This window comes from Hyla sarda, chromosome 2 (genome assembly GCF_029499605.1).
Source record: "Hyla sarda isolate aHylSar1 chromosome 2, aHylSar1.hap1, whole genome shotgun sequence".
Classification (NCBI taxonomy): domain Eukaryota; kingdom Metazoa; phylum Chordata; class Amphibia; order Anura; family Hylidae; genus Hyla; species Hyla sarda.
The window spans coordinates 239,374,218-239,397,922 of NC_079190.1; the positions used below are offsets into that span (position 1 = coordinate 239,374,218).

General features: G+C 44.6%; 1 protein-coding gene across 1 annotated transcript; it reads left to right on the forward strand.

The window, feature by feature from the left end:
* The first annotated feature begins 20,220 nt into the window (after positions 1-20,220).
* LOC130357817 (protein spinster homolog 1-like) lies at positions 20,221-23,436 on the forward strand. Its single transcript, XM_056560546.1, has 2 exons — positions 20,221-20,334; positions 21,897-23,436. The coding sequence occupies exon 2, from the start codon at positions 21,922-21,924 to the stop codon at positions 23,434-23,436; it is 1,515 nt and encodes a 504-aa protein (XP_056416521.1). The 5' UTR covers positions 20,221-20,334; positions 21,897-21,921.
* The last annotated feature ends 269 nt before the right edge of the window (positions 23,437-23,705 follow it).

Sequence of the window (23,705 nt, forward strand, 5' to 3'; positions counted from 1 at the left end):
AGCCCTCCAGAATTTCGAGACAAATTGAACGCCTCTATCCGAGACGATATGCGTGGGAAGCCCGTGAAGGCGAAAAATGTGCACAAAAAATTGTTTCGCCAACTGTGGCGCAGAAGGAAGACCTAGAAGTGGAATAAAATGTGCCATCTTGGAGAAACGATCAACGACCACCCAAATTAGGGATCGACCGATTATCGGTATGGCCGATATTATCGGCCGATAATCACGATTTTGGGCATTATCGGTATCTGCAATTATCTTGCCGATAAGCCGATAATGCCCCCCCCCCCGCACCGCCCCCACCGCACCGCAACCGCCACCCCCTCGACCCGCCGCTCGGCACCCCCGACCCACCGCACTGCGTCGCACCCCCCACCGTGATGCTAGGCGGTATACCGGTATGGATTTTTTCCCATACCGCTATACCGGTCAAGCCCCTCCCCCACCCTCCGAGTCAATAAAAAAATGTTACTTACCCGTAATGGGGGTGGTCCGGGCCATCCATCCATCGTTCCTGTAGTGTCCGGGGGCATTCCGGGTGGAGGGTGGTCCGGTCCGGGCTGTCCTTCTTCTCCCACGGTCTTCTTCTCCACTCCGGGCAGGCTCCGGCCTAGTACGCTGCATAGACGCCGCTACGCCGTGACGTCAGGTGCGTCGCTGCGCACGGGCGTCACTGCGCAGCGGCGTCTATGCAGCGTACTAGGCCGGAGCCTGCCCGGAGTGGAGAAGATGACCGCCGGAGAAGAAGGACAGCCCGGACCGGACCACCATCCACCCAGAACGCCCCCGGACACTACAGGAACGATGGATGGATGGCCCGGACCACCCTGACAGGTAAGGGGAGAGAAGTGGGTGGTGGCGGCGGCAGCGGCGGCCTATGGCCCCGCAAAAGCCACTGCAGATCATTGATTTAAAGCGCCCGCTTTAAATCAATGATCTGCAGCGGTGTCGCAGGGGGTTAAATAGCCGATAACTTATACCGGAATATCGGTATAAGTTATCGGTTATCGGCCCTAACCTGCACCGATTATCGGTATCGGCCCTAAAAAAACGATATCGGTCGATCCCTAACCCAAATGACTGTGTTGCCATGGGATAAAGGCAGGTCCGTTATAAAGTCCATGGCAATCTGAGACCATGGTAGCTCAGCGACAGGCAGAGGATGAAGGAGGCCGGCAGGCTTCTGGCGAGGAGTCTTGTCCTGGGCACAGACTGTACAAGCCTGAACAAAATCAGCAACATCTGCTTCCAGGGTAGGCCACCAATAAAATCGAGAGATGAGTTGGATGGACTTTTTGATGCCAGCATGGCCGGCAAGGTGCGAGGAGTGTCCCCAACTGAGAATCTTGAGGCGCTGGCGTGGAGGGACGAAAGTCTTTCCAGGAGGTGTTTTTCTGATGGAAGCTGGGGAAGAGGAGATCAGACAGTCAGGAGGAACAATGTGTTGCAGGGGGGCTTCCATTTCAGAGGCATCAGAGGAACGAGAGAGGGCGTCAGCCCTGATGTTCTTGTCAGCAGGGCGAAAATGAATTTCAAAGTTAAAACGGGCAAAAAACAACGACCATCTAGCCTGGCGTGGGTTCAGCTGTTGGGCAGACTGAAGATAAGAGAGATTCTTATGATCTGTGTATATGATAATTGGGTATTTGGAGCCCTCCAGCAGGTGCCTCCATTCCTCGAGGGCTAGTTTTATGGCCAGCAGTTCTCGATCACCAATGGAGTAATTTTTCTCCGCCGGAGAGAAGGTCCTAGAAAAGAAACCACAAGTAACGTTTAGTGTTGAGCAGCATAGGCCATATTCGAATTCGCGAATATTCGCGAATATATGGACGAATATTCGTCATATATTCGCGAATATTCGCATATTCGTAATACCCTCGTTTTATTTTCGCATGCACGAAAAATCGCATATGCGAAAATTTGCATAAAATAACATAAACGAAAATTCGCATATGCGAACATTAGCATATGCTAATATTCGCATGTGCGAAAATTCGCACGCCAGTTTCATACAGTACTATTAGAGCCTTCTTCACACCAAACAAGCTAGAAGGAGAGAGGGATGATCACTGTGATGTGTACTGTGAAGAAAAAAGAAAAAAAAATACGAATATTCGTAATTACGAATATATAGTGCTATATTCGCGAATATTCGCGAATTCGCGAATATGCGATATTCGCGAATAAAATTCGCTTTGCGAATATTCGCGAGCAACACTAGTAACGTTATGTCCAGAAGAGTTTTTTTGTAGGAGTACAGCTCTGGCTCCCACCGAGGAGGCGTCTACTTCCAGAGAGAAGGGTTTAGATGGATCAGGTCTGGAGAGTACGGGAGCAGAAGAAAAGGCAGTTTTGAGACGGTTAAATGCCTCGTCCGCTTGGGGAGGCCAGGACTTAGGGTTGGCGTTTTTCTTGGTTATGGCCACAATTGGGGCCACAATGGTGGAAAAATTTGGAATAAATTGTCGATAGTAATTGGCAAACCCCAAAAAGCGTTGGATAGCTCGGAGTCCGGAGGGGCGTGGCCAATCTAACAAGGCTGACAGTTTGTCTGGGTCCATTTGAAGTCCCTGGCTGGAGACTAAATATCCTAGGAAGGGAAGAGATTGGCATTCAAAGAGACATTTCTCCATCTTGGCATATAATTGATTGTCACGGAGTCTCTGGAGCACCAGGCGGACATGACGGCGGTGTTCTTCGAGGTTAGAAGAGAAAATCAAAATGTCGTCCAAGTAAACCTCCACACAGGTATATAACAGATCACGAAAAATTTAATTTACAAAGTCCTGGAAGACAGCAGGGGCGTTGCAGAGCCCAAAGGGCATAACCAGATATTCAAAGTGTCCGTCTCTGGTATTAAATGCGGTCTTCCACTCATCCCCTTCCCTGATGCGGATGAGATTATATGCACCTCTTAAATCCAATTTGGTGAAGATGTTAGCGCCACGTAGGCGATCAAATAGTTCCGAGATAAGAGGCAGGGGATAGCGTTTTTTTTTAGTGATCTTATTAAGGCCGTGGTAATCGATGCATGGCCGTAAGGAACCGTATTTTTTGGAGACACCCAGAACCCAGCTCCGGCAGGGGAGGAAGACTTGCGGATGAATCCCCTTTTTAAGTTTTCTTGGATGTAATCCGACATGGCTTGTGTTTCAGGAGCAGACAGAGGATAGATCCTGCCCCGGGGTGGAGTAGTACCAGGAAGGAGATCAATAGGGCAGTCATAAGGCCTGTGAGGAGTTGCCATAGGGGTTTGACTGGCAGGACTGGGGGCAGACGTGAGGCATTTTTTGTGGCAAGAAGCACCCCAGTTCTTGATTTCCCCGGTGGTCCAGTCAAGGGTAGGGGAATGGCGTTGGAGCCAAGGCAATCCGAGAAGAATTTCAGAAGTGCAGTTAGCGAGGACCAGAAATTAAATTTTTTCGTGATGGGGTCCAATGCACATTAATAGGGGTTCTGTGCGGTAACACACAGTACAGTCCAATCTTTCACCATTAACTGAGACAATGTAGAGAGGTCTGGCGAGACTGATCACTGGGATGTTGAACCTGTTAACGAAAGAGGCCAAAAAAATTTTTTCTGCAGATCCAGAATCCAAGAAGGCCACAGCTGAGAAGGAGGAGTTAGAAGAAGAAATCCGCACAGGCACAGTAAGACGTGGAGAAGCAGAGTTCACATCTAGAGCTGTCTCTTTGTGCGGGATCGGAGTGCGTCTTTCCTGACGTGGAGGTCGGATAGGACAATCCTTCAGGAAGTGTTCGGTACTGGCACAGTACAGGCATAGGTTCTCATTGCGGCGGCGTGTCCTCTCTTGTGGTGTCAGGCGAGACCGGTCTACTTGCATAGCCTCCACAGCGGAAGGCACAGGAACAGATTGCAGCAGACCAGAGAAGAGAGGAGCCGGGGAGAGAAACCGCCTAGTGCGAACAAAGTCCATATCCTGACGGAGCTCCTGGCATCTTTCGGAAAAGCGCATGTCAATGCGGGTGGCCAAATGAATAAGTTCATGTAGGTTAGCAGGGATTTCTCGTGCGGCCAGCACATCTTTGATGTTACTGGATAGGCCTTTTTGAAGGTCGCGCAGAGGGCCTCGTTATTCCAAGATAATTCGGAAGCGAGAGTACGAAATTGGATGGCGTACTCGCCTACTGAAGAATTACCCTGGACCAGGTTCAGCAGGGCAGTCTCGGCAGAAGAAGCTCGGGCTGGTTCCTCGAAGACACTTCGAATCTCAGCGAAAAAGGACTGTACGGAGGCAATGACAGGATCATTGCGGTCCCAGAGCGGTGTGGCCCATGACAGGGCCTTCCCAGACAGGAGACTAACCACGAAAGCCTCCTTTGACCGTTCAGTTGGAAATTGGTCCGACATCATCTCCAAATGCAGGGAACATTGCGAGAGAAAACCAAGGCAAAGTTTAGAGTCCCCATCGAACTTGTCCGGCAAAGATAAACGGAGGCTGGATGCGGCCACTCGCTGCGGAGGAGGTGCAGGAGCTGGCAGAGGAGATGGTTGCTTAAGCTGTGGTAGAAGCTGCTGTAGCATAACAGTCAGTTGAGACAGCTGATGGCCTTGTTGCGCTATCTGTTGCGACTGCTGGTCGACAACTGGCAGTGGGACCTCAGCGGAATCCATGGCCGGATCTACTGTCAGGATTCGGCAAGCTGGAGGTGGATCCTCTGTGTCAGAGAGGGATTGGCGTGGACCGTGCCGGCAGACCGGTTCTAAGTTGCTACTGGTATTCACCAGAGCCCGCCGCAAAGCAGGATGGTCTTGCAGCGGCGGTAGCAACCAGGTCGTATCCACCGGCAACGGCTCAACCTCTCTGACTGCTGAGATAGGCGCGGTACAAGGGATTAGGCAAGAGCAAGGTCGGACGTAGCAGAAGGTCAGGGCAGGCAGCAAGGATCATAGTCAGGGGCAATGGCAAGAGGTCTGGAACAATGGCTTGGGACATACAAAGAACGCTTTCACTGGCACAATGGCAACAAGATCCGGCAAGGAAGGGGAAGTGAGGTTATATAGGGAAGTGCACAGGTGAACACACTAATTAGAACCAGGCGCCAATCAGTGCCGCACCGGCCCTTTAAATCGCAGAGAGCCGGCGCGCGCGCCCTAGGGAGCGGGGCCGCGCGCGCCGGGACAGAACAGACGGGGAACGAGTCTGGTAAGCGGGCCGGGATGCGACTCGCGAGTGGGCGCGTCCCGCATCGCGGATCGCATCCCGGCTAGAGACATTATCGCAGCGCTCCCGGTCAGCGGGTCTGACCGGGGCGCTGCGAACAGGAAAACGCTGCGAGCGCTCGGGGGAGGAGCGGGGACCCAGAGCGCTCGGCGTAACACATACGCATATTTTAGCAAAATAGTTATTGAAATAAAAAAGAAAATATAAAATAAAGAATACTAATTAGATTGGCGACAGACAAGGCTGAGGAGACAGCTGATATTAGACTACAATCTTGGTTAAATCACCTTTTTCTAAACCGTGGGGGAGATTTATCAAAACCTGCCGATAGGAAAAGTTGACCAGATTGCTTCTTACATTTTTCAGAGGCCTTTTCAAAAATGAAAGCAGCAATCTGATTGGTTGCTATGGGCAACTCAGCAACTTTTCCTCTGGACAGGTTTTGATAAATCTCCCCCCCCCCCCCCCCAACGTGTGTTTCTTGGTATGAAATTCCTAACCACGACATAGGACGTAAATGAAGGTCCTGATGCAAGATACTTAACGCACCAGGACGTACATTTACGTCCTATTTTCATCCTATTAGCAGCCAGGGACCCACGCGTAATGGCGGACATCAGCATTTGAATCCCCACGGGGATCCGATCATCCAACATGGTGGCTGGGGGTCCCCTCCCATAGCTCTGGCCATCATCCCAGGATCTTTTCCTCTGGTCTGAGATCGAGCAGACCAGAGAAGAAGATCATCGATAATACTGATCAGTGCTATGCCTATGCATAATACTGTTCAGTATATGCAATCTAATGATTGCTATAAATAGGGGTCATAAAAAGTGTAAAAAGAAAAATGTAAAAAAAAGTTTTAAAAAATTTGAAAAAGCCCCTCCCTCAGTAAAAATTTTAATGTACCATTTTTCTAATATTATCATCCGTCCTGCCGACAAGGGGGGCGGGATTGTAATTTTGAATAAATCGGCCTATTTGAAGGAAGCAAATAACATCTTGTCCGATTCTAATTATTATGAGATATTACATTCCGATCCTTCAGCGGATTATTATGCACTTTATTGTAAACTTATCAATAAGGCAGACACCCAAAAAATTCTAAATAAAAAAGAGAAGAGTTTTTTAACTATTAAAACACACCAACTTGCTACATTTTATTACCTACCAAAGGTGCACAAATGTGCCACTGATCCACCCGGTCGCCCGATTATATCGGGGATCGGGTCGATCACTGGCCATTTGTCCCACTATATCAATCTTTTTTTACAACCCCTAGTAACTCAATTACCTACATATCTTAAAGATTCAGCTCAACTCATTCGTGAGTTGAATACTTTACAGATCCCAGAAAATAGCTTTTTCTTAACCCTTGACGTTTCAGCACTTTATTTGAACATTGAAAGCACTTTAGGCACACAGTCAGTTTCCCATTTTTTACAACAGGAGGAGTAATTTAATCCAGAACAAAGTGATTTTATTATTGAAGCGTTTCAATTCATTTTAGATCACAATGCCTTTGATTTTAACAACCAGATTTACCACCAGACTAAAGGCTCTGCGATGGGGACTCGATTCGCCCCAAGTTATGCTAATCTTTTTATGGGGCGTTTCGAGTCCCAATACATCGCACAGCCTGACTTACCTTTTTCTAAATATATTTATTTTTACAGGCGATATATAGATGATTTGTTTTTATTGTGGACCGGCTCGCACATCCAAGCACTAGAATTTGTTTCTACCCTGAACAACAACAATTTGGGTCTTACTTTTACTCCCCATTTTGCTAGCACATCAGTGCAGTTTTTGGACTTAGAAATTTTTATATCTGATCTTGGCCATTTTAAAACTAAAACTTTTTTTAAGCTGGATGTTAACAGCTTTTTAGATGATCACAGTTGTCACTATCCTAAGTGGCTACGTAACGTGCCAAATGGCCAGTACCTGAGAGTTCGTAAGAACTGCACTGATGATGCTGATTTTAAAGTTCAGTCGAAGATTTTACAAAAACATTTCCAGGAGAAAAGTTATTCGAAACAAATTCTGGTGCAAGCTTATAATAAAACAAGAAATCTGAAACAACAACTCATAGAACCAAAAGATAAAGATAAAAACTCAGTGGAACCAATTGAAAATATGATTAAATATAATTTTTTAACTACTTTTAATTGTACCTCTGACATAATAAGAAAACTCTCACTAAATACTGGCCTATTGTAAAAAGGGATCCCATTTTAAAAGATCTGGTACCGGATCAACCTCGCATCACATTCCGAAAACCAATGTCTCTGCATAATTATTTGGCCCCCAGTAAATATAAAGATAAAACTATAGTAAAACATACGATACAAACACAGAAACCAGGGTCCACTAGTTGCAAGAAAAATAGATGTTTATGCTGCACAATCATGCAAGAAAATTGTACTATTTTTAAATCTAATATCACAAATGAATTATTTCATATTAAACAGAATCATAACTGTGATACTAACTATGGAGTTTATTTGTTAGAATGTCCTTGTGGATTACAGTATGTGGGCCGCACCGTTCAGACGGTGCGGTCCCGCATGAACGCACATCGGTTCAACATTAGGAAAAACTTCCTCTTGCATAGTGTGTCACGTCACTTTTCACATAAACACAATAGCAATCCAGATTTACTGAAACGTATCATTATTAATGTTATTCCTACAGATCAGAGAGATCGTTTTCGTAAACTAATCCATAAAGAGTCCTACTGGATCTTTAAATTAAAATGTCTGTAACTGATTTATGTATTCGTATATATTTATATTTTTATATACACTTACTTTTTGTGCTGTCTGTATTGTAGCCCGGTTCATTACTTCCGCCTGTGAGCCGTGATTCTGATGAGAATTTCCGGATTGGCACAGACGGAGAAATCGCCTGCTGTGAGTTGATTACTTCTTTGTTTGTTTTTCGTATAAATATGTTCCTTTGTTAATACTTGCTATGAACTTGAGAAAGACGCCCGTCCTGGTGTCGAAACGCGTTGTTCTGCCAATAAATATATATCGTTATTCACCTTTAACTCCTCATCCTTTCTGCGCCTTTTGAAGTCCCTTGGGAGAATTTGGAGGTTGCTGTATTCGTTACACCTATGTGGGGGCGGGACTGGCTGCCTTTTGGAAACTCTTAACAGGGTTGTGCCTGGCATACTAGCACAACCTACCGGGTAAGCGCTTCCAGTAAACCACTGTGAATACCAACTTGCCCGGTTTCTGCACTATGGAGCGCTTCTCTTTCTTTTGTATTTACCAACTCCTGGACAGTCTGTGGTGTAATGTGGCGTTGGTGGATGGAGCGAGACATGACGTTCCAGATGTGCTCAATCGGATTCAGGTCTGGGGAATGGGTGGGCCAGTCCATAGCATCAATGCCTTCCTCTTGTAGGAACTGCTGAAACACTCCAGCCACATGAGGTCTAGCATTTTCTTGCATTAGGAGGAATCCAGGGCCTACCGCACCAGCAAGGGGTCTGAGGATCTCATGTCAGTAACTAATGGCAGCCAGGCTACCTCTGGCAAGCACATGGAGGGCTGTGCGGCCCCCCATAGAAATGCCACCCAACACCATTACTGACCCACCGCCAAACCGGTCATTCTGAAGGATGTTGCAGGCAGCAGAACGTTCTCCACGGCACCTCCAGCCTGCTGGAGGCCATTTTGCAGGGATATGGCAGTGCTCCTCCTTGCACAAAGGAGGAGGTAGCAGTCCTCCTGCTGGGTTGTTGTCCTCCTATGGCCTCCTCCACGTCTCCTGATGTACTGGCCTGTCTCCTGGTAGCACCTCTATGCTCTGGACACTACGCTGACAGACACAGCTGTGGTGACCTGCGGTGTTGCAATGGTGATGCAGGGTCTGGCGGTATTAACCCTTGATTTGTTGTGATGCCCGGGTGAGGTTTGCTTAGTATAGCCAACCGGCCCCAAAACGGCAGGAAATAAACGGAATATCCACAGCTTGTTTTATGAGATAACTGGAACTTTTACTGAACTTCGTATGCAAACAGTCTTTATAAACATACAGTCTCTCCTGAGGTAGCCGGGATACAGGTTCCTCACAGGCTTTGCTGGGACAAATCATCTTTAGCTTTAAGCAGGCCACTGTGCTACTAATTGTATGGGTTGAGTTGAATAGTAGTTACAAGGATTTAGGAAACAGTGCTTTATAACTCACGGTTTTAGTGCCTGCTGGTTCTTTAGGCTTTGGCCTAGTTGAGATGAATTGAGATATGCTGATTGTGCTTGCTTTGGATTCGGGGGATAAGAGAGTGAATTTACAGACTACAGCCCCTTATATACTACTTAGGTGGCTGGGCTAATCCCATTGGCTGCAAAGCCTGTAGGTCCTGAACCCAGGGAACTCTGGGTACATCACATGACCCAGGAAGGTCCTAAATATCTGTACAACCATTATAATATATCATGTGACCTAGGTAGGTCCTATACATTTGTACACTATACAAAAATACACTTATATGAGGCGACCAAGGGGCAAGCCCTGCAGGAGAGCCCTGTGGAATGGAGGAACTCTAGCTGAGGAGACTTTAGACAGGAAAAGGACAAGGTCCTGTACCGGGACACCACAAACCCCCTTACTTAAGATCAGTCGTCCTCGGGGTAGAGGGACGGAATGGCCATAAGTCCTGAAGCATTAATACAAAGTCCAAGTCTAGGCTGGTAATAATAGAAACAAAGAAAAATATATATAGAGTCTCTGTGCATTTAGGCAATGTCCATACATGCTCTAAAACTGAGATACAAACAAGATTTGTTGGGAGTTGACTCACGAACAGGATGACATTAATCCTTATTCACTAACAGGATGAACAGTATAGGATGAGCATATTTTTATACCTTTGGGTATCTCCATTTTACCTTATTTTATGAGACTATGCATTTACTGACTATGCATAAAATTTTATTATATACTAGCTATAACATCCGTCTATAGCTGAAAATTGTATTGACTTAAGACATTTGATGGATGTCTGACATTTAATCCTGACTGACATATACACTTTTGACTGAAAGCATGTATAATGACGGTAAGGCTTCTACATACTGTGATTAATCTCAATGTTATTATTATTTTTTCATACATTTGATAAAATACCACATATTATTTTCAATTGTTATACATTGGTTGCAGATCGGGTTGCCTGAGGCTTTCTGCCCAATGCCTTAGCTACTAGTGTCTATGGGTACTACACACTTACCCCTAGAACTCTTTGACCTAGATAACAATTAAGCATACTGTTACCTTACTGGATACGTGTATTTTTAGTTAGCTACAGGAATACCTTCTGGCCAGGAAGAGTATCCTGAATACGGAGAGACAAAAGAACATATTAGTGCATGACATGTGTGCATAACAGTGGTATGGACTGATATAGAACATTGTTACAGTCCCTAAGACTTAGTTTATGGTGAGATATACTCATGTACCTATTTTTTTTTGTGAGCATTAGTGTTGCTCGCGAATATTCGCAATGCGAATTTTATTCGCAAATATGCGATATTCGCAAATAAAATTCGCATTGCGAATATAGCACTATATAGCACTATATATTCGCAATTAGGTACACATCACAGTGATCATCCCTCTCTGCTTCCAGCTTGTGTGGTGTAAAGAAGGCTCGAATACTACTGTGTGAGACTGGCGTACGAATTTTTGCAAATGAAAAAATTAGCATATGCTAATTTTCGCATGTGCAGATTTTTGCTTATGCTAATTTTTTGCATATGCATATTTTCGCATATGCGAATTTTAGCGTATGCGAATTTTCACATATTCAAAAATAAAACGCGTATATTACGAATATGCGAATTTAGCGAATATATGACAAATATTCGTCCATATATTCGTGAAATATCGCGAATTCGAATATGGCCTATGCCGCTCAACACTAGTGAGCATAGGTTATTAGTGATGTGTACTGAACTTTATGAATTATGTACTGAATTATTTGTACATTGAATGTTTATGGAGTCAGTCTTGATATCTGATTGGTATGTTTCCTTGTTAGGCGCTAGTGAAGGGTGGCATTTATTGTTACTCCCAGAGGAGCTGGGAGGGCACCTTGAAGTAAACACTATAACACCTGGAAGAGGTATATACACCATATTTTTTTCCCGTACAGGAACTTTATACTTCTGTACAATAATACTATTTACATTGTTAACATTTTATGTAACCCAACATTTTATTTGTTTGAAATAAGAAGGTTACTTGTCAGCAGCACAACACTCGAGATATCCAGGTTATATTTACCTGCTGTTTAGGTGCAACTTTGTGTGCACAAACATACAGTGGTCCCTCAAGTTACAATATTAATTGGTTCCATGATGACCATTGTATGTTGAAACCATTGTATGTTGAGACCATAACTCTATGGAAACCTGGTATTTGGTTCTGAAGCCACCAAAATGTCAAACATTAGTAGATAACTAAGACAGGTAAAGCAAGTCCTTACATATAAAAGTAAGAAAAAGCAGCTAGGAGCTGTAAATCACTATCTATGTTGAGGACAGGAGCATCTTCAGGGTCCTGTACAGTACACACAGTGTCCTAAAAAAAGTAAATTGGAGCCACCCTTACCTGGTGTCCAAAGGAGCAGCTAACCCTGGCACAGGTAAAGAGTAGTACAGAACATGTAGTACCACCCTGTACTGTAGGGAGGCGCTACCAGACAGGAATTCAGTGCATGCACTTCAGTGATACATGTGTTTTACCAGTGAAAGTCCATTCTGATTGGTCAGTTCTTCCAGCCATTGACATGTTTCACAGATCTGGACTGTCCATAGCATTGTATGTTGAGTCTGGTTTCAAGTTACAATGGTCCAGAAAAGACCATTGTATGTTGAAAATATTGTATGTTGAGGCCATTGTAAGTTGAGGGATCACTGTATATTATTATTATATTATTTACATAAATTGCCATGCAAGGCTCAACAGTCCACCCACATTAGGAGTCCTGAATAAAACACGGCTAAGCCGGGTGCCGGGTACAAACTTACTAGGATCTCCTTGGGCAGGGAGTCTCTCGGCCAGGGTCCGGGCACAAACTTATGATGGTTATGTTGCTTAACAGGTGAACTTCTTGGCATTGTCCTGCCAGGTACTTCATCTTGGAACTGGTTACAGAACTGTAAAATCTGCAGCAAAATAAAGGTACTGGTGTACCACATAGTCCATATAGGGACTCTAGCTGAGGGGACTTTAGACAGGGATAGGACAAGGTCCTGTACCGGGACACCATGCAGCAAATCATCTTGCCACAGCTCACATTGATGTGCCATCCTGGATGAGCTGCACTACCTGAGCCACTTGTGTGGGTTGTTAGCTCCGTTTCATGCTACCACTAGAGTGAAAGCACCACCAGCATTTGAAAGTGACCAAAACATCAGCCAGGAAGCAAAGGAACTGAGAAGTGGTTTGTGGTCACCACCTGCAGAACCACTCCTTTATTGGGGGGTGTCTTGCTAATTGCCTATAATTCACACCTGTTGTTTGTTCCATTTGCACAACAGCATGTGAAATTGATTGTCAATCAGTGTTGCTTCCTGAGTGGACAGTATGATTTCACAGAAGTGTGATTGACTTGGAGTTACATTGTGTTGTTTAACTTGTCCCTTTATTTCTTTTGAGCAGAGTATATTAGGCTACAAAAACAAGTGTGTAGTTTTGGCTGGCCTTTCACAGTAACTGGCCAAAAAAAATTTCTCTTTAGCTCTCACTCTTCTGTAGTATACAGCAGCTGATAACTACTAGGGGGGGGGGGTTAAGATTTTTTAATAGAAGTAATTAACAAATCTGTTTAATTTTATGGCACCAGTTGATCTGAATTTTTTTTTTCCCACCGGAGTTCCCCTTTAAGGGATAAGCTTACCCCTCCTCTCTCCACTGAGGACACATAAACATTTGGCCACGCTAAACATTCATGTGTATGGAGAAATCGGGACTGATAACTGTTAGTCCGAAGTGGGAGCCACCACGCCCCCTCTATATATCTCTATGGGAGGGGGCGTGGCGGATCCTGCTTCTGGCGGGGGCCGTGTCGAGACGCACCACTCTGTGGGAGAACCGGTGTGAGGTGCAGAACTGCGACCGATGCAATTTTACGTCGCTGTTCGGAGATTTCAGAACATACAGTGAGGGAAGGGGGAAGGCAGAGCTGAGCAGGATGCAGTTCTGCACCTCCCTCACCCTGTATACAGGAACTTCCTCGCCCCTCCCTCAGGAGGAGGACGTAGATTCTCCCAGCCCCGCTCCTGGACAGAGATTTTGACAGATGTGATAATCTATGTCCAGGAGACTGTGAGAATCCCTCTCCTGCCGAGGGAGGTGCACAGCCCCCTGGACGTAGATTTGAACAATGGCTCAGTGACACAATCACAAGTAGAGCTTTTTACAGCCCTGCTCCTGGATGTAGATTTTCACAGCTGTCAAAATCTCCATCCAGGAGCGGGCTGTGAGAATCTACGTCCTCCTCCTGAGGTAGGGGGCAGGGAGAGAGTTGTGTATGGGGCCTAGGGAGGTGCAGAACTGCATCCTGCCCATCTCTGCCCTAAAATTGCACAAGGCGCAGTTCTGCACCTCACACCGGGGCTCCATGCAGACCCACAGCCCTTGCGATCTAAAGTATGTTTTTCTGTACTTATAGGCATGGGACTTGTCCTTTAAAGGGGTATTCCAGGATTTTTTTTATTTTACTATGCTACAGGGGCTGTAAGGTTAGTGTAGTTCATAATATAGTGTCTGTACCTGTCTTGATGGCTGGTCTCGCATTTTTATATGATCTTTGCTCTGGATGTTAATTTTTAACAGCATACAAAATTATTCCTATCTCAGGTATTCCCAGGATGCAGGTGGGATAGTGGTTCCGGCCTGCCATCTTCACCGGGGGGCCTCTTCTCCACGCTTCGGGCCCGGAATAGAGGCGTTGCCTTGACGACGACGCAGAGGGACGTTGGTAATGAACGTACCTCTGCGTCGTCGTCAATGCAACGTGACTATTCTGGGCGCAAAGCGCGGAGAAGAGGCCCCCCCGATGAAGATGGCAGCCCGGAACCACTATCCCACCGGACGACATCCCCACCGGACAGTCCTGCAGCACCGGACCCGCGCCGAGCGGAGATGAGTACAGAACTAAAGGGGGTGAGAGGGGCTGGATGATGTCGAAGGCCGCAGTGGTCTTCAACCTGCGGACCTCTAGAGGTTTCAAAACTACAACTCCCAGCAAGCACGGACAGCCGATGGCTGCCCGGGCTTGCTGGGAGTTGTAGTTTTGAAACCTCTGGAGGTCCGCAGGTTGAAGACCACTGAGGGCAGAGAGTTCACTCGAGTATAAGCCGAGGGGGGTGTTTTCAGCACGAAAAATCGTGCTGAAAAACTCGGCTTATACACGAGTATATACGGTATACGTTTGTTAGGTAGGCAGGAAAAGCATTTGCTAGGTAGGTAATATATTTGGTTGGTAGGTGGGTGGCCACGCTACATTTGGTAGGTAGGCCCTCAGTCCAGTGTTTTCCAAACAGGCTTTGGCTGTTTGGGCATGCTGAGAGTTGTAGTTTTGCAACAGCTGGAGGCACTCAGGTTGGGAAACACTGGACTAAGGGCCCAACTACCCACCAAAATGCCACCTTCTGCTGCAAAACTCTAACTTCCAGCTTAAGACTGTCCGAGCATGCTGGGAGTTGTAGTTTTGCAACAGATGGAGAGACAATGTTTCGAAAACACTGCCGTAGTTAGTGTTTCCCAACCTGGGGGCCTCCAGCTGTTGCAAAACTACAGCTCCCAGCATGCACAGACAGTCTTAAGCTGGGAGTTAGAGTTTTTCAACAGCTGGAGGCACCCAGGTTGGAAAACAATGGACTAAGGACCTACCTACCAAACCTGAGTGTCTCCAGCTGTTGCAGAACTATAACTCCCAGCATGTCTGGACAGCTAAAGACTGTCAGGGGAATGCTGGGAGTTGTAGTTTTGCAACAGCTGGAAGTCCCTAGGTTGGAAAATACTGACTAAGGCAGTGTTTTCAAAACAGTGTCTCTCCAGGTGGTCCAAAACTACAACTCCCAGCATTCCCGGACAGTCTCTAGCTGTCAAGGCATGCTGGAAGTTATAGTTTTGCAACAGCTGGAGGCACACTTATTTGTAAACACTGGTGTAACACTGGAGGCACACTGATTTGTAAAACTGGTGCTGAAACAATGATGACACTGAGCGCACCGTGATTCACTGACCTGCAGGAAAAGCAGAAGGCGGCGAACAGAGAACGGGACACCAATATTGGAGCAACGGGGGAGCATAGACAGTTGAGTTAGTTTCTTTTGGAATAATTTTCATCCCTGGCACAGTGGATAAAACTAAAATAAAATACTAAAAAAGCCAGCAAGAAGAAGTAAAACGTCCGTCTTTATTCAGGGTTCTTCCTTAAAAGCCTTCACGGTAGCAGACAAACCGTGAACATATCAAAAATATAAAATATTGCACAAACAGAGGGGGGTCCCAAGCATGGCTGACGCGTTTCTGATCTATCGATCCTTACTCATAGCCTGTAGATCCTCAAATGAGGCACCCTTATATACTCCAGGGCATTTTCCCCATTCCCACAGGAAGGGGAGGGACAGGTCCACATCACATGTGAACGTGATTAAAACAAAAACATGGGACCAAACACAAATAAATTATTCGGAGACATGTCAGTAATGTAATATTAAATCTGTTTTGCTATTTAGACCATGGGGTTGAATGCAATTCAAAAGATAAATCCACATGATTTCCCTATTGTGGAGGGATCGAATATGGTCACCTCCCCTTTTATTTAGGGTCACCTTCTCAATGCCTGAGAACCTGAGGGAAGTGGTGTCTGAATTATGACATATTAGAAAATGTTTAGATATGTTAGAAATGTTCGAGCTTAAAGGGCCAGCAGCATGTCTAATGTGCTCTTGCATGCGTTTTTTAAGGGACCTTTTGGTGGAACCCACATATGTTAAGTGACATTGTGTGCACATGATTTTATATAAAACAAAAGTGCTATCACAGTTTATAAAGTTGTGAATGACATGGCATTTGCCATCCACCGTACCTTCTATTTTCTGGCATTTTTCAGCAAAGGGACATACCACACACCGTGATTTACCGCACTTGTGGAAGCCCTTGGTGCTAATCCACTGGGTGGTAACACTAGCCGTGTCCACCATACTGGGGACAAGGCGATTGGATAGAGTAGGTGCCCGCCTCGCTGCAAATCTCACACCTGACTTTATAATCTCCCCTACCGTGGGATCTGTTGATAGCAAAGGTAAGTGTTTAATTACAATGCGTTTGATGTCATTACATTCTGGACTGTACGTGGTGACAAATGTAGGACAATCTTGTGATTCAGTTGGTTGCTTACTTGTAAAAAGGGATTTTCGATCCATAGGATCCACTCTCGACCGAGCTTTTTTCAAGAGCCATCCAGGGTAACCTCGAGCCGCCAGGCGTGTGCATGCTGCATCAGCTTCCCTGCGGTACACCTCGGCGGAAGAACTGTTCCGCTTAATTCGTATAAGTTCCCCTACTGGTATGGCTCTTACCGTTTGTTTGGAATGGCATGAATTCGCCCTTAAGATGTATTGCCTGATATCTTTTTTCTGTAAGGATCAACCTCAATTTTATTTGTATCAGGGTTGCCACGTAATATGACATCCAAAAAGGGGGTTTCACTTTTACACCATGTGTGGGTAAACGTAAGATTGAACCGATTATTATTGATATATGTCATGAATGCATCAACGGTCAGATGGTCAGACGACCAAATGATGACCACATCGTCTACATACCTCCCATACCATGCGAGGCATGTGGAAAATGGATTGGTGTCAGAAAAAATTAACTGCTCCTCCCACCAAAAAACAAAAAGCTTAGCCCGAGCTGGTGATGACTTTGCTCCCATTGAAGCACCCGTGCGCTGCAAATAAAAATTGTTACCAAACATAAAATAATTGTGTTTTAACACAAAATCTACCACCTCAATAATGTAATGTCTCAAATCCACAGAATATTTAGAAAATCTCATCAGTATATCCGAGATAGCTGATAATGCCAGGTTTTGCGGAATACTGGAATAGAGCGATTCAATGTCGCAAGTAAGCCACGACAGAGAATCGCTCCATGTGAATTCATCCATGATTTTTAGCCAGTGCTTAGTGTCCTTGATATAACTTGGGCATTGCATAACCAGAGGTTGCAGTACTGAGTCCAACCACTCGCATAGGTGTTCGTTATGGGATCCGATCCCCGCCACGATCGGACGCATCGGCGGCGGGAATCGGTCCTTATGCAGCTTGGGTAGCGAGTGGAAGATAGGAATAATTGGAGCAGGCACGAAAATATAATCCACTTCTTTTTGGGTCAAAATAGATCTGGCTTTCCCCTCTTCCAACAGAGTCAACAGTTCTTTTTTAAAAGGTTCAGTGGGATCCCCACAAAGTTTAAGGTAAGTTTTATCATCAGATAGTAGATTTTCATTTAAATTGATATACAGTCCCGTGTCCATACATACTACCGAGCCGCCTTTATCGGCGGATCGGATCGTCAAATTTTTGTTTTTCTTTAATTTCTTTATGGCAGCAGCCTCCTTTTTATTCAAATTAGGACATTACTTTTGATTGTAGATTAACCAAATCTTTCATGATAAGGTCCTGGAACCAATCAAAAATTGCTGGTCTGGTCTGTATGGGGTAAAAATTTAGGTTTTTAGTGGAGAAGGTATGTGCAGTATTCACTTCATCACAAATAGATATCCCACTATTTTCAAGGAGACAGAGATCTCTAAAAGCAATTTGTTCTGCTAACGTATGCATTAGTGGTAAATCAGGGTTTATAGAAAGTTGAGGTGGGTCCGATGGTTCATCAGCATTTTCCACAAAAAAATGTTTCTTAACTGTTAAAGTTCTCACAAATTTATTTATATCCCAAATTGTCCGATAAACATCAAAATGATGTGTAGGAGAGAAACCCAGTCCTTTCCACAGGACCGAGGTTTCTTCATCTGTAATGATTTGTGCAGAAATGTTAATGACTTGAAAATCCTCTTTTATTACTTTTTCCGTTTGTCCTTGTTACGCTCCGAAGCTCTTCTTCCTATGTTTTCTGCCACCGCGTCTTCCTTGTTTTTTGACTGTCTTCTCGCATTGCGATTCTTGTGAGTGTTCACATATTGCGGTTCTGAGTCCCCGCTAGTGTCCGTGGTATCTGAACAATCTGAATTTTCAGTAAACTCCTGGTCAGAAGAACTAAATTCACATGGAGCGATTCTCTGTCGTGGCTTACTTGCGACATTGAATCACTCTATTCCAGTATTCCGCAAAACCTGGCATTATCAGCTATCTCGGATATACTGATGAGATTTTCTAAATATTCTGTGGATTTGAGACATTTCATTATTGAGGTGGTAGATTTTGTGTTAAAACACAATTATTTTATGTTTGGTAACAATTTTTATTTGCAGCGCACGGGTGCTTCAATGGGAGCAAAGTCATCACCAGCTCGGGCTAACCTTTTTGTTTTTTGGTGGGAGGAGCAGTATATTTTTTCTGACACCAATCCATTTTCCACATGCCTCGCATGGTATGGAAGGTATGTATCCGATGTGTTCATCATTTGGTCGTCCAACCATCTGACCGTTGATGCATTCATGACATATATCAATAATAATCAGTTCAATCTTAAAGGGGTATTCCAGGCAAAAACTTTTTTATATATATCAACTGGCTCCAGAAAGTTAAACAGATTTGTAAATTACTTCTATTAAAAAATCTTAACCCTTTCAGTACTTATGAGCTTCTGAAGTTAAGGTTGTTATTTTCTGTCTATGTGCTCTCTGATGACACCTGTCTCGGGAAACGCCCAGTTTAGAAGACGTTTGCTATGGGGATTTGCTTCTAAACTGGGCGTTGCCCGAGACAAGTGTCATCAGAGAGGACTTAGATAGAAAAAAACAACCTTAACTTCAGAAGGTTATAAGTACTGAAAGGATTAAGATTTTTTAATAGAAGTAATTTACAAATCTGTTTAACTTTCTGGAGCCAGTTGATATATAAAAAAAGTTTTGGCCTGGAATACCCTTTTAAGTCACAGGATGCCCTTGGTCCTAGTAGAGTTAAAAGGTCAAAAGATTAAAATATATAAACTAAGAAGACACTGTGAAGTACGGGGATATACTCGGCAGGCCTGGAGAAATATTTTTCTAAAAGATGTTTTTATGTACTTGATGTATTTCTAGGTGTATACTAACATATATATATATATATATATATATATGTCAAAGAAGAAAGCAGCACTCCTAAAAGTAGGTGCCTCCAGCTAGGATCCGGGTCCAGGATCCTGCACACGTAGTTCCAAGGAAAATGCTGTGGCACTCAAGGTATGGTGAAAAAATGAAAACTATTTATTCATCCCAAATGTGCAAAGAGCAACGTTTCAATGGTCTCACACCATCATTATCAAGTGGCTTGATGTGTGAGACCATTGAAACGTTGCTCTTTGCACATTTGGGATGAATAAATCGTTTTCATTTTTTCACCATACCTTGAGTGCCACAGCATTTTCCTTGGAACTATATATATATATATATATATATATATATATATATATATATACACACAAATCAAAAAATATGTTGCAGTCTCTTGTAATACCTTTTTTATTGGACTAACAGAATTTTGTAGAGACAAGCTTTCAGGATTCCTCCCTTTATCAAGTCCAATAGTCAAGGACTAATGATCAAAGGACTTTATAAATTATCAGGGAGGAATCCCAAAAGTTTGTCTCTACAAAATTCTGTTAGTCCAATAAAAAAGGTATTACAATCTGCATCACTGGACTAATATGGCTACTCACATTTACTATACAGATATACACATACCTGAAGATGGTTTAGAACCCTGTGATGTCACACATGCTTGTGATGATGTCACCGTAAGCTGTACAAGGAGGTGCGCGCCGGCTGCAGTCTCTTCAGTGTGTTTTGCATTCACAACCTGTGGTGCAAAGTGTTTGTTAGAGAGTTTCTATTTGCGATAGAGAATTCAAGATTTTGACCGTTCCTTGTCTGAAGAGAGAACCACAAGGTAAGTCTCAGCCTCTTCTATTCATACATACACAGGGCTTTTTGTTTGACAGTTTTTTTTTATTGCTGTTGCTTTTTTTTTTAGCAAATTAATTTCCAAAAGAAATAACAAAAGTTATATTTCTCATAGCATTGTGACAATACTTGGCTTAGGCATTAAACATAATAAAACGCACAGATAGTATCATGACCAGAGCTTTTTCTTGCAAAACTGCTAAAATGCAATTATGCCCAAAAAAGCCCCCAAGAAAAAGAGTCCTAATTCATGAAGTTGAAGTCTATGAGAAAGATTTGGTGGTGTAGTAAAAGAATAACAGAAAGATTAGGGCAGAAATATAATAGTATATAATAGAATTCTGTGTGTACTAACAATAGAAATACTCCGGGTACTCCGAAAGGGAAAATTTTCAAATCAACTAGTGGCAGAAAGTCATATAGGGGATGGATAGATCCCAATGAGGTGGGGTAGGTTCATTATTAGTAAATGTATATAGCAGGATAGCCCAATTGTATCTACAGTATGAAGTTCACATGGCCCAGTGACCATACAGCCAAGCCCTTATAATCCGCCATTACTAGGACAGATTCAGGGTTATCAGATATTACTATGACCGGAGAGGTTCAGGTTTATCAGATATTACTAGGACCGGACAGGTTCAGGGTTATCAGATATTACTAGGACCGGACAGGTTCAGGGTTATCAGATATTACTAGGACCGGACAGGTTCAGGGTTATCAGATATTACTAGGACCGGACAGGTTCAGGGTTATCAGATATTACTAGGACCGGACAGGTTCAGGGTTATCAGATATTACTAGGACCGGACAGGTTCAGGGTTATCAGATATTACTAGGACCGGACAGGTTCAGGGTTATCAGATATTACTAGGACCGGACAGGTTCAGGGTTATCAGATATTAGTAGAACAGGACAGGTTCAGGGTTATCAGATATTACTAGGACTGGACAGGTTCAGGGTTATCAGATATTACTAGGACCGGACAGGTTTAGGGTTATCAGTTATTACTAGGACCGGACAGGTTCAGGGTTATCAGACATTACTAGGACCGGACAGGTTCAGGGTTATCAGATATTACTAGGACCGGACAGGTTCAGGGTTATCAGATATTACTAGGACCGGACAGGTTCAGGGTTATCAGATATTACTATGACCGGAGAGGTTCAGGTTTATCAGATATTACTAGGACCGGACAGGTTCAGGGTTATCAGATATTACTAGGACCGGACAGGTTCAGGGTTATCAGATATTACTAGGACCGGACAGGTTCAGGGTTATCAGATATTACTAGGACCGGACAGGTTCAGGGTTATCAGATATTACTAGGACCGGACAGGTTCAGGGTTATCAGACATTGGTAACCTCAGGGAAGACGTCTCCATATAAAACACTTATAGAGAAGCGTCTTCTTCTGAGGCTGCGATGGTCTTAGTGTTATCTTGTGGTTCTGTGCTGGACATTTCTGCTCTGTATGAAGGATCTATTGTATAATGACAGGAATGATGACTAGTTGTCTAATGTGTTCACTTATCTCTCTCTCTCTAGTGTTTTCAGGCTCTGACCTGTGACCATGGCCTCTCCACAAGACCCATTGCTGAAGGAGGAGGAAGAAGCAATGGAGGACCATAGTGATATGGATGTAGAAAAGGGCGATATCCCTGAGAGGCAGAACCTACCATCTCTAAGCGTGATGTCCACCGCACGTTCCATCATCACCGTAGTGATCCTCGCCTTTGTTAATTTGCTCATCTATGCAAATCGCTCCAGCGTGGCGGGGGTGCTGCCTTATATACAGAAAGCATATGACACCAATGCTAGTCTGTCCGGCTTATTGAATACATTGTTCATTGGAAGCTACGTGCTGGTCGCACCAATTGCCGGATATTTGGGTGACCACTGTAATAAGAAATATACTGTTTGCGCAGGAGTCATCGTTTGGCTGAGCATGACACTTATCCTGTCATTCATCCCTGACGGGTATTTCCTGCTCTTCCTGCTGACAAGTGGACTGGTTGGAGCCGGAGAGGCGACTTTCTGCACCATCGCCCCCTCCATCATTGCAGACCTTTTTACAAGTGACCAGCGGACCCGCATGCTGAACGTGTTTTACTCCGTCATACCTGTAGGCTGCGGACTAGGATACATCATCGGGCCCAAAGTGACTGATGCAGCAAGGGGTGATTGGCACTGGGCATTTCGGGTCACCCCTGGCCTGGGCCTCATAGCTGTGGCTTTGTTGATTTTGGTCACAAAGGAGCTTCCAAGAACGACTACAAACGGGAAGAAGAACAACAAATCCCAGAAGTTTGCCAAATGGGCGACAGATCTGAAAAAACTATTTAAAAATCGAAGCTTCATGTTAACCACCATGGGATCGACGGCTGTATCCTTCATAGTGGGAGCCATAGGTGTATGGGGTCCGTCATACCTGACCCACGCACGAACACTCCTACAAGAGAAGGACCCTTGCCGTGCTGAACCGTGTGACTATCACGACATCCTAATATTTGGTGTGGTTACAGTCGTTTCCGGCATTCTGGGAGTTGTAGCAGGGACGGAGATAAGTAAAAGATATCGCAAATCCAACCCAAGGGCGGACCCGCTTGTGTGTGGATGCGCGATGATGCTCTCCGCCCCTTTTCTTCTGTTGGCATTGACTTTTGGCAACATCAGCCTCGTTGCCACCAACATCTTCATCTTCATTGGAGAGACGCTTCTGTCAGTAAATTTCACCCTCATATCTGACATTATACTAAAAGTAGTAACTCCGTGGAGGAGATCTTCAGCCCTGGCCGTGCAGATGACAATCTATCACCTCCTAGGTGACGCCGGCAGCCCGTACCTCATCGGCTTGATATCTGACACCTACGAACGAGGATATGCCAAATCCCCTCTTCTGAAATACCGCAGCCTGGAGTATGCCCTCATGACCTGCACCATAATGGCAGTCATCGGAGGGGCCTTCTTCATGGCCACGGCCCTATATATAGAGAGGGACGAAAAAGAAGCAGAGATGGAATCAGAACCTCCGTCATCCTCCTCCTTCTCACTGCTTCCTGCCGATGAGGACCGCGCTTCAGACTGAGGAAAAGTCATTGCTTACCTTTATCTCGTTTACTTCATTAAAAAAAAATTAAGAAAAAAATAACTGCATTTGTTCTATGTTCCCCTTTACCCCTTATTCTCTACCCAGGGGCGGACACAGACAGCAGAGGGCCCTTGTGCAAAGAATGTGCCTGTGCCCCCCCCCCCAAAACATCAATTGTTCAGCACCCCCCCTCCATGTGTCACTTACTCAGGTGGACCCCCATATGTCACTTGCTGTATAAGTTTCTAATTATTTATTAAGGCCTC

What these genes read in the sequence shown, in the direction of transcription:
- LOC130357817 (XM_056560546.1), top strand. Translation starts at nt 21,922, where the DNA reads ATGGCCTCTCCACAAGACCCATTGCTGAAGGAGGAGGAAGAAGCAATG.